The following is a 12,685-nucleotide window of genomic DNA, read 5'->3' as shown; positions in this document are numbered from 1 at the left end:
ATGCCACTAAAGTTTGAAAACCACTGCAATAACAGACCTCTGCTCTGAGAGCTACCAATTCAGCAAGTGTTCATTTGGAAGGATTAGTGGACTAGTAGAGGAGAGAATTTTGAAGTCTAAAATGATGGACTAAAGAAGGCCAGGATGAGCTAGAGGGATCTTTGCTACATGGCAAGGGTGGAACAGACAAAGATTTCTACCTTTTGTAGAAAATGACATTTGACCAATACTGTTTGATTGTCTTGCCTTTTTAACACAAGAAAGCAGGGCTACCTCATTCAAAAACTTCTGCCCTTTGCATTTGGAATAAGTGCAATTTCAATACTCTGAGTCTGTTATTCTAGAATTATGATGCTAGCTCAATACTTTTTCAGCCTTAGTATTTCCTGTAGGCTAACATTAGGCCCCATTTGATTCTTCTGGGCCCTCAGTGGAGGCAAAGGTTGGCAGTCTTACACTGGCTGTAGGGACTTCAGTTTCTCCCACTTACAAACCTGATGAAGAAAGCACCAAAATGATAACCATTTAACTATATATTTTTCCTTTTGAAAACAAATGTTATATTTATTTTAATTATCATAGATACATATTAAAGATACAGAGAGATTGAAGAAGTTGTTTCTATTTTTTAAAAATATATACATTCTTTTTAAGAAGAGCAGAAATATACACATATACCACATTGAGTGCAACTTTTCTATTAACTGTGTAACTTTAGACAATTCACTTTAAGCTGCTGAGCTCATCTTATCTGTAGAATGAGGCAATAAATTCAGCCATTCTCTCATTTTTTTATTAAAATTATGAAATGCCCTTCAATTGATAGGTATGTGAAAAATATAAAATTTTCAGTATTAATTTTATATAATCCTTGCAGCTTCCATTTATTCACAAAATGTGAATGTCTTTATAATTTTCTAACTTTTTTTTACAAGTAAGACAAAATGTCTCTTTAAAGTATCATGATAATTTGTAAGAATTGTTCAAACATATTTTAGTATGGCATTTAAATATCTTAATGTTTTACAATAAATTAATAGGAAAATACTGGATTGATCCAAATCTTGGATGTCCTTCAGATGCCATTGAGGTTTTCTGCAATTTCAGTGCTGGTGGTCAGACATGTTTATCTCCTGTTTCTGTGACAAAGGTATGTATTGAATTTTAGAATATATGTTGGTACTTGCCCAGTATCAATGAACAATGATTTAAAACATTCTGTCACTTTGAATAATGATGAATTTATTTTGTGAATTTTGTGAATGGAAGCAAGATATCATTCTCTACCCTATGTAACAAAGAAATTTTTGTTTTTAAAAAGTAATCCAAGTAAATCTTGACATTTTAACTGTGTATTTTTATGATTGGCTTATAGGCTTATTGTACTGACTATGCTTCTTAAATTTCTTTTAAAAATGTGGAACATATGTTTTTATGTATGCACATACATTAGAAAATCCCCAAATAGCTGCAGGGTTTGTAATCAATAATCAGTTACCTAAAATTTTACTGAAAATTGCCTCATCTTTAAAAGACAAATTTTGCACAAAACTTGCCTTTTTTAATGATTGATCAAAAGTAGCCTTCCTTAAATATAACTTTCAAGTATAATTTTATAGACCAAATGTTTAAAATGAATGAAAGTTAGTTTGGTGTAACACTGGGTATTATAACAAGCATTTATAAAACCTAAACTTAGTTCTACCTATAGTATATATTGAAGAAATCAAAACTGTATTTCTTTACTTTTCTGGTTAAGCCAGCTTGGCGTTACCAAGAACTTATTTCTCATTGACGAAGAACTGGTAGACGTGCCAGTTATGTGTTTTGCCCATCGTAAAAGGCAGCAGCTAAAATGTGTAGTCTCTGTAACTGCTTATCCTTACACTGCTTCCTCCTCCTAAAATATCCCCTTCATTAACCAGGGTGCTTCACCAGTTCATCTCAATAGGCATTCGCCATTATTGCCCCCAAAGCAGAAAAAGGACAGACTCTTCCATTTTTAAGGAATCTATATACCTCTAATGAAGAGCAGCATGATAGTCTTACTTCCCAAATATCCACATGATCATCCTCACTCCCCTGGATTTGGCCCAGGGTTTTTACTTGGATTATCATAGAAGAAAGAGGCTGGGGGTGTTGTGCAAAGGAGGCAGGAACAGTAAAGGAACTGTACTTTAATTCTTCCCTTCACTGAATTAGTTCTCTCCTATCAATAAACCCAACCTGGGAAAGACGGAGCAGATAGTAGATAGTGGAAAGAAGAGGAGACTTAGAATTAAGACCTGGGTTCTAGTTTCTATTCCTCTCATAACTTGGGAAATGATACTGTGAGCCACCAGAGACCCTGGTCTCTGCCAGGCACTGTGCGAGCTCAGTGACACTTAGCACCTCAGATCCTTATAACAACTCTGTCATGGCAGTGTTATACCCAACTTGACTAACATGGAGATCAAGGCTCAGAAAGGTTAAATTTTTCAAGTTTGTGATTCTCATCTGTTAAACGAAGGCACTTAAACTACTTAAACTCTTATGTTCCTTATGATGCTTCTTTCATGTTTTCCATCTGTATGCCCTTCCTTTGTCTTTCTTCCCTTTTCCTGGGGCTTTACTTTTTATGTTGTCATTTTATTTTCTTCTCTGTTGCCTCATAACAGATATTTTTCTAACTTTATGTTTGGAAATTAACATAAATTCCTCAGGAGGGACCATTTATATTCACTTATGTTATGTTCATATCCCTGTGTGAATAATAATATTAAGTCTAAATAATATTTAAGTCTAAAGCTATAGAAAAATCTACTTCTTTGCCTAAGCCTGGAAAATGTGTAATCAGACCTTCTTGCTCCAATTTTGCTGTGAATTTTTCACTGTATTATTTAATGATGTTCAAGCATGCATTCATTCAATAAACATTTATTGATGACACTATATGACTAGCACTGCATTAGAGCTGGCAACACAAAGAATAAAATTCTGTCCTTGTCTCTAAAGGCTCTCATAGTTAAAGTTATTCAGTGAAGTTATTATGACAACTTGTAACTTATCTTTGGAAACTCAAAAAAAAAAAACTTCCAATAGAAGTAGAGACAATTTCATATTTTTATGAAAAAAATTAAAGCAACTAATCGACAACAAACAACTAATGCATTCTAGATAACATTATGAAAATTATCTTCTTTTTATTCATCTCGTCTGGTTCCCAAGTGATATGCTGAAGCCAGCTCAGGCTGGCATGTTCAATGACACCACCTTGATAGCCTGAAATCAGTCATGGTTGGAGTATAAAATACCATGGAAATCAGAAAACGCTGTAAATCAGGGTACCCCCACCCCCACNCCCCCCCGCCACCAGCCTCTGCAAGAGTCAGTGGTGAAAGCATTTACCAGCACACCACTGACTGGCACTTAAATGCCAAGAAAAGTAGCTTTCTCAAGGCTGCCTTTCAAGAACTTTCCTCAGGTTTCCCCAAACTATAAATTTCTCAATTGCCACATCTTATAACCTGCATATTGTTTCCATGACATTAGTTGGAGTTTGGAGTTGGAAAAGTCCAGATGAATTTCCTTCATTTACTGAGCTCAGAAGCCACCCAACTCATCACCATTCACTGTCTGAACACTCCAGTGTGGACAAGTGCTCAGACAAGTGCTTCAGGATTGCCTATTGGTTTCAAGGGATGGACTGGCCAGATTTTTGAAGAAAACACTCTATTTGAACCTAAAGTGCTTTCAGATGACTGCAAGGTAAGGGAATGGCACTTTTAGAATTGTTCGATTTAACTACTTAAAATTTATGTAACTATAAAATTAAAATAATGAGAGTAAGACTCTAATTGCAAACTGCAGATACAGGGTAGTGAGTTTTAATGTGCCTGATTTGTAATAATCATACATTTTTCAGAATCGATCATTTGCTTTTATCATAGCTTATCAACATTTGTCACACTCATTGGTCATCCATGGATTTTTATATGCAAAACAGGTGTTAATACATAAATTTAATTTTTATTTCGCATATGAAATAATTATATCACACCTGGATGGATGGATAGGTAGGTAGGTAGGTAGGTAGATAGATAGATAGATAGATAGATAGATAGATAGATAATAGATAGATAAGGCATATAGATAAATATATTTGTTTTATATATTTTTCACCACTGTGTTTCTACATCTCATTACTCAATGGAAGACAGATTATAGAGACAAGTCAGTTCTATTTCTTTTTGTCAGTCCCAATACTTAATATCAAATATGGGTATAATTTCAGACTAACTCATCCATCAATCAATATTTTAATTATAGCCCATTTTCCCTATTAAAATTAAATTATAAATGTTATGAAAAATCTATAATTTTAAAGCATTGTGTGATAGAGCAGATGTTGACAAACTACCATCGCCAGGCCGAATCCAGTCCACCACTTGTTTTTGTAAATAAATGTTATTGGAACACAGCCACACTCATTTGTTTACATATTGTGTATAGCTGTTATCACACTACAATGGCAGAGTTGAGTAAATGCAGCAGACTATATGCCTCAGAAAACCTACATTTCCTATCTAGCCCTTTATGAAAGCATTTGCCAACCCTTGTTATAGAGAATAGAGTTGTCCACTTACATACATATTATTAATGACTTTAGGTGGCCTGCTTTCCTGTTCTTGTGTACTATGAAGCCTCTGATTTAATATCCATTACCATTTCCAGGGAATTCTACTTTTTCATAACATTTCATTTCCAGACAAATAGTGCTTGCATATTTGAAAAATCATAGGCAATAGTCAGAAGTATATGGCTCGTTCTCTATAAGTGAAGAGCTCAATATAACCAACAAATTCATTTAACTTTCACAATTTTGTCCAGAAACTTCCAGTGACTCACTACCATCTCTAAGACACAATCCAAATTCATCAGCTCTTTATTCTGTACTTAGAGCGGTCAGACCCCCAGCCTTCCTTTCTAGCTTGGGCTTTCACTGGCTGTTTACCCTAAACTGTGGCCAAACTAATCTATTCTTCATCTTCATCATCACCATCATCATATCAACAACAATTCCTACTAGTTTTTATTTGAGGCTTATTATATGGCAGGTACCATGTATTACATACATTATTTTATTTAGTTATAACAGCTTTGTGAAGAAATTATTAGTCTCATTTTACAGGTAAGAAAGTGAAGGCACAGAGATGTTAGGTAATTTGCTCAAGGTCATGCAGCTAATGGATACGACTTCAAAGCTTATACCACACTATACTGTTAGGGACTTTTCATTGAAATTTCATTGAATCCTCACAGCCCTGTGAGGTAGGTTTTTATTATTCCCGTTTTATATGTGAAGAGAATGGAGGTACTTTAATTTCTATCAAAATCTCTTCCATGACAAAATCTGTGTGCTTAAACCCATGTTAGGCTTATTTTCACAACCACCTTCTACTTTTTCAACTCTTTGTTGTTGTTGTTTTGTTTTACTCATGTCATTTCCTTTCTCTAAAATGCCCTCTACCTCTGTAACCAAGTGGAAATTTTAGGCATACTTTAAGGCCCATCTTAATATCTGAATTCTGAATTCTTGAAGTTTTCCCTAACTACTCCAGTAGGAAAAGAGGAATTTAGCACTCATTGTCTACATCATTTATACTGCACTTACCACTTATGGTCTGGTATTATGGCTATTTGTTTATGTTTTTTTCTTTCATCAACTAGATTTATAAGCTGCTAGATAGAATTCAGAAGCCAGAAATAATTTGTTTATCTTTATATTTCCCATGTACTGTAAGAAAATAAAGAATTACACCGTATTCAACTGTGCCAAATGTACTTATTGTGTTCAATAAATATTTCTTGAAAGATTTAATGTTAAAGCTAACACTGTCTTACATAAAGAACTCTCGCTCTAGTTATCACACCAAGCTTACGACTTCAGAGGTTTATCTTTAGTGAACTTCTATTGCCTTAACTTAAAATGGAATTTATATCTTTAATAATCTCTAAAGTTTCTTCAAATTTTAAAATTTATGCCATGATAATCCTGTGAATCAGTAAGTGAATAAACTCCTGAATAAACAGTTTCACAAAACTAATCACTTGTATTTCTCTATTTTGTCTTATTGAATCTTAATCATAGGATATTTTATGATAGTTTTTGTCCCATAATAGAATTTATCAAAAAACAAAAGAGCATACAGTAATAAGAGAAACAGAAAGGCCTAGAAGGAAGATAGGAAAGAAAGAAATTATATAAATGGTAACCACAAATGGAAAAAAAAGAAACCTAAACAATGATTTAACAGAATTACAATTTACTTCTGACTAAAGAGATTATTCTGGTTATTTTCTGCCTAAAGTACAGAGAGGTTGAGATAACACATTCCCTTGCATCCAATGAAAATGCCCATCCTGGAAAATCAGTCCCAAATAAAGGAACACAGAACAGATGGGTATTAATCATTTTAGGAATAATGCAGCCTTTTATTTCATATACGGTCCAGCAATTCACAGACAACAGCAGCAAAAGGCTAGCCTTAGCCTCTGAAACTGAAAAATCAGAACGCACAGTGCAATTTAGAGAAAGGAACAAGTCTATGTTTTCAATTTTTCTTAGTAATTATTACTATCTATTGGGCACTTACTCTGTGCCAGGCATTGCTCTACTCACTTTCCATTCATTATCTCTAATCCTTAAAATAAGTCTACATTGTCTCTGAAAAACATTGTCTGCTGAGAATGACTGCTAATGAAACAATTACATATTAAAGTATTTTGTTCTTATTTCACAGATTCAAGATGGCAGCTGGCATAAGGCAAAATTTCTTTTTCACACCCAGGACCCTAATCAGCTTCCAGTAATTGAAGTACAAAAACTTCCTCATCTCAAAGCTGAACGAAAATACTACATTGAAAGCAGTTCTGTATGCTTTCTCTAAAGTCTCTGAATTAGTTCCAAATTCATGCTGTTGGTCAGGTAATTGCTGCAGAGGGAAAAATATAGACAGAAAGATACTATTATTATGAAATGCATGGAATAAAGCATTGGCTAAATCTTAAAGAATCTCAGGAAGAAAAGACTTCCTCCTAGGAAGGAGAAAAGGCATTCTTTAAAGGACTATAATTGATAAAGTATTTAATTCTTTTAAAAATTATATTGATCTGAGTTTTCTTAGAGAATTCCCTAGAACTGAAAATTTATAAACATGGAATTCTTCAGGGTATCCTATATTTTTTGACTGTCTGAGAGCAAAGTACCCATTAGACAGCTGGAGATGCAGAGCGCTACGGAGCAATACTGGCTAATGTTCCCGGATGTGCAATGCTTCTGTCTAAAAATTATAAGCCACAGTCTAATATGTCTTATTTTTCCAAATACTAAGCTGTATTCAGGTCCCCAATGGACATGTACATCTTAGCCGGTGGTACACTACCTCTTACGTGTTGCCTTTTTGTGTTGCTTGGTGCTTTTCCTAAAACAAGGTGCTTGTGGCTTTTGTAGACAATTTTCTTTTTTTGTCTTTGTCATTCTTTAAGAGCGTATGTACTGGTTGCATCAAGATATGTTTTGGTTGTTAGTACTTATTTTAATTTGTTTGGTCACATACTTAATAACAAGTAAAACATTATTTATGTGAAGTTCTTGTTCTAGTTTAAAATTCTCTTTGTGGATATGGAGTCAAAGCCAGTATATTGTGACCTGTGCTTATGCACAAGAGAATTGGGAGGTTTCTTTTGTTTTTGTTTTATTTTTTAAATTGTTGTAAAAATTGTTATAGGCCAGCTACATTCAGTAGTAGGTTTGGATTAGAGTTTGGGAATTGTGATATACTATTTTTTAAAATCCATGATCATCTGGAATGATACTTTGTGTATATATATTTTGTAAAGTTTTGATTCAGCAAATCTTTTGAAATTGCTGCTGTTTTAAATTATAAAAACTTTATATTTGTGCTTCATAGAAATTACATGTTTTTATAGTATTCATTGATTTTCTTTCACTGTTCTTAAATTTAATGTGTTGGGACCTAAAAGAATTTAATTTATCAATCTTTTAAGCAACATCCAGGAAAAAAAAAATCTTTTGCCATTTAAAATAGACTCATCCAATTCAGACATTTCTTGTTATCAGAGAAATGTTAGTTCACTATTAAAAGAAAAATATTATACCTTTGGTATTTAGAAAAGCTTGTACATCCATTATAAACATGCCTTTAGCTGCAGCAAACCACACTTACCTATCTATAATAAAAATGTGCTTTAAATCTGTTTTGGTGGTATTTGTTTTTCTTCTTTTGTTGCCATATCCTTTTATTATGTATGGTAGCCCCTCTGGTATAGCTCTTTATATATATATATATATATATATATATATATATATATATATATATATATATATATATAGTTACATACCTATAAAAGTATTATATGGCCTATTTCCTATTTTTACAAAATGAGGTCATGACACAGAAATAAACTCTTCCATATGTGGTCAACTGATTTTCAACAAGGATGGGAAGACTATTCAATGGGAAAAGGAAAGTTTTTTTAAGCAAATGCTGCTGGGAAAACTGGATATCCACTTGCAAAAGAATGAAGTTGGACCCTTACCTTACACTGTATACAAAAATTATCTCAAAATGGATCAAAGTCCTAAATGTAAGAGCTAAAACTATAAAACTCTTAGAAGAAAACATAGGGAAAAGGCTTCATGACATTGGATTTGGCACTGACTTCTTAGAGATGACACCGAAAGCACAATCAAAAAAAGAAACAGCAAATTGAACTACAACAAAACTTAAAACTTCCGTAAATATTTTTTAGGGGGCCAGATGGACTCATGTCTTGTTAGGGAGACCACCTCATAGACGGTGTAGAGGCCTGACCACCGCACTGTATTTCTGAACTGATGTTGAATAGTATTGTATGTCAAATATATTATAAAGACATATAGGCACAGGACGTGGAGTAGAGTTTGGGAAAGGAGTCAATGGAATTGTAATAGATAAGTATGATATCGGGGGTGGGAGGGCAGTAGATGGGGAGGAGGGTTGTGTCTGTGTGAAGGGTGAAAAGGATAAATATTGCATTGTTCTGTACACCTGAAACTAACAATAAAAAATTAAAAAAGAAAGTGTTGTGATAGGAAGAGGGTTTTGTAATATACTTTGGCAATAAACAGAAAAATCTTGAGTCAAAAAAAAAACCTTAAAACTTCTGTGCATCAAAAGACACTATCAAGAGAGTGAAAGACAGCACCCCCCACCACCACCACCACCCCTCCCTAGCTGTTTTCTGAATTAGATCCTCTAGGATTCTGGCTGGTAATGGGGAGAAGGGAACAAACAAGTGTCTTGGAAAGAATTAAGATCTCATCTGCATCTTTGAGACCGGCTCAGGGTATGGAGTGGAGTTGGGACCAGCTAGCAGCATCCTCACCTTGGTGCCGGACATCTGTGGGCGGAGAGTGCCTGGTTGCTGGCCCACTGCCTGGCCAGCAGGGGCGTGTGTACACAAACATCCCTGTGAGGTTCTTCCATTGCCAGCTTTAGAGATTCCTGTTCCTTGCCCTTCTTCCTGGAAACTATCTGATCTGAAGGGAGCGGTTTTCCTCTTCATCTGACTTCATTCATTCCTTCATTCCCTCATTTATTCATTCATTCATTCATTCATTCATTCATTCATTCAACAAGTCACTCCTCACCAGTGATTCTCCTGGCTTTCCTTACTTCCCCATGATCCTCAAACTCCTGAGACATGAACACCATGGCCATGAATACTACACACAAGGTGCTCCATCTTTGCAGCTTCCAGTGTTGCTCACGAACCAGCACTTTATTACATTAAATTATAATAAGATTGTTTCGTTGGGGTTTCTGAGCTCCCACCAGTCTTTTGGGTTTGGGATGAGGTACAAAAACAGCTATGTAGGGGAGAGAGACCCTGCTAACTGGAGAAATAACCAGGAAATATTTGGCTCTTAATCTTTTTTTTTTTTCTTAGCTGAGCCATCCTGCCACCTGTTGGCAGCTCAGTGGCTGCTCAGCTCGGGCTGGACTCAAACCGCTATTGCTCAGAGCTCACACTCTTGAGTGAGCTCTTAACCAACTGAGCCACTTGGCCGGCCCTTGGCTCTTAATCTTTTAGCTGCACACTGGAGACTTTAGGTAGCTAGCTGATGAAGTGAATAGAGTAGGCCTGGATCTTCTGCCCTTTGGTGATTTCCATAACCTTCCTTCCTCTCTCTAGATGTTAATAGCCTGGGGTGAGGGGGGAGGAGGGAAAGAGAGTGAAAGATATCCATCCCACAGAATGGGAGAAAATACTTGCAAATCATGTATCTGATTAGGGATTATTATTCAGAATACATAAAGAACTCCTACAACTCAAACAAACAAAAAGAAAAACCAAGCAATCCAACTGAAAAATGGGCAAAGGACTTAAAAGGCATTTCTCCAAAGAAGATATACAAATGGCCAAAAAACGAAAAGATGCTCAACTACACTAGCCATTAGGAAAATACAAATCAAAACCATAGTTAGATACCACTTCACACCCATTAGGTTTGCTATTAGAGAGAGAGAGAGAGAGAGAGAGAGAGAGAGAGAGAGAAAATAAGTGTTGGTGAGGTTGTGGCTATACTGGAAACCTGTACATTGCTGATGGGATTGTAAAATGGTGCAACCACTGTGGAAAATAGTTTGGCAGTTCCTTAAAAGTTAAACATAGAATTACCATATGATCCAGAAATTCTACTTCATGTGTATATACTCAAAAGAATTGAAAGAAGGGACTCAAACAGGTATTTGTACACCAGTGTTCATAGAGGTATTATTCAGAAGAGCCAAAAGATGGAAACAACCCAAGTGTGCATAAACAAAATGTAGTTTGTACATACAATGGAATATTATTCAGCCTTAAAAAGAAATGAAATTCTGATACATGCAACAACATTGATGTACCTTAAGAACATTATGCTAAGTTAAATAAGCTAGACAAAGAAAAAGGACAAATATTGTATGATTCCACTTATATGAAATACCAAGGATAGGACAAATTCATGGACAGAAAATACAATAGGGGTTAACAGAGGCTGGGTCAGGTGGGAATGAGGAATTATTTTTAAATGAGTACAGAGTTTCTGTTTAGGATGATAACAAATTTCTGGAGATAGATGGTAATGATGGTTGCACAACAATATGAATGTACTTAATGCTACTGAATTGTGTACTTTATTGATTAAAATGACCAATTTTATATTGTATATTTTGCCATAGTTTTTTTTTTTTAATGGGGTTATGGCAAGGATGTCTGATTTCCTGCTTGAGGAACATAGAAATGTTTTTAAAACAGCAAAGGTTGATTTTAAAGGGAAAAAAAACATAGTTTTAAATTCTAGTTTCAGTCTATATGCTATTACCTTCTGTTACCTCCCCCAAAAAAGAGATTTATTTCAGACATAAGTGATTTCCTAGATGTAATTTAAGAAATATAAAATAGAAATACTTTGTGTTTGTTTTGTTTCTAAAATATTAATTTTAAAGCAAATTTTAATCAACTTAGTCATAGGCAGTTTAGTATAGTAGTTGGTGTTCTGAGGAGTAGCTGTGTGACGTATATGCATCATTGGATGTATTATATAGTATATTCATCATTGCCTCAGTCTTTTCACTGTAAAGTGGGAATAATAAAAGAATATTAAATAGGATTCTCCAAAGAAACAGAACCAGTAGGAAAGACAGATAGATAGATTTTATATATATATATATATATATATATATTAAAATACATTATATGTATTATACATATGTGTATATTATAATACATTAAATGTATACTTATGTATAATACATTATATATATGTGTATACACACACACACACACACACACGCGTGCGCGCCCACACATAATATGGAGATTTATGTGACGAATTGATTCACATGAATATACAAACTGAGAAGTCCCACAATCTACTGTCTGAAAGCTGGAGACCCAGGAAAGCTGTGGTGTAATTCAGTTAAGTCCAAAGGCCTGAGAACCAGAGGAGTCAGTGGTTTAAAACCCATTCCAGGGGCTGGAGATGTGATGTCCTAATCCAAGCAAGGCAGACAGAAAGCAAAAGGGAGCACATTCCTCTTTTCTCTGCTGTTTTGTTCTACTCAGGCTCTCAATGGATTGATTGAATGGTGCCCACACACATGGGGGAGAGCAGTTTACTGAGTCCACTGATTCAAATGCTAATCTCGTCCAGAAACACCCTCACAGACACACCCAGAAATAATTTTTAATCTGGGATGCTCAGTGCAGGGATGGGAGACAGATGATGGGGTACAGCAAGCAAGTTCAACTTTTTACTGAAGGAGCTGGGTTTATACAGAGCTCTACTCCACTGAGGTGGAAAAGGGAGGGAAAAAGATTTCAGGAACTGGATAGGAATTCAATGACAACCTCATGGACCTTCTGCCTCCCTTTCTCTGTCCCTACCCTGTCTCTGTTCTTGCAGGCAATACCCTGGCTCTATACTCCCACAACCTAAAGTTCCCCCCTCCAGAGCTACTTAAGCCTCACTTTTCCTTCAAAACTGCCATTCAATAACACCACCACACCCTCCAATATTCCCATTAAAACTATAGTCCCACAGTGTTGATTGTTTAACTTAGGTGATTAGCTGTGATGCTACTAAGGATCCTTACTG

At 35.2% G+C, this 12,685-nt stretch overlaps 1 protein-coding gene across 1 annotated transcript in view; it reads left to right on the top strand.

The window, feature by feature from the left end:
* COL24A1 (collagen type XXIV alpha 1 chain) overlaps positions 1-8,253 on the top strand; it is a 121,299-nt gene extending 113,046 nt beyond the window's left edge. Inside the window, exons 30-32 of the mRNA XM_019626407.1 lie at positions 1,041-1,150; positions 3,532-3,747; positions 6,783-8,253. Coding sequence (XP_019481952.1) covers positions 1,041-1,150; positions 3,532-3,747; positions 6,783-6,929 — 473 coding nt within the window. The 3' untranslated portion in view covers positions 6,930-8,253. The remainder of the gene's footprint in view (positions 1-1,040; positions 1,151-3,531; positions 3,748-6,782) is intronic.
* Positions 8,254-12,685: the final 4,432 nt, after the last annotated feature.

This window comes from Hipposideros armiger, unplaced genomic scaffold (genome assembly GCF_001890085.2).
Source record: "Hipposideros armiger isolate ML-2016 unplaced genomic scaffold, ASM189008v1 scaffold_675, whole genome shotgun sequence".
NCBI classification, from domain to species: Eukaryota; Metazoa; Chordata; class Mammalia; order Chiroptera; family Hipposideridae; genus Hipposideros; species Hipposideros armiger.
Note: the sequence above shows the minus strand (reverse complement) of the source record. Positions and strands in the feature narration are given on the sequence as shown.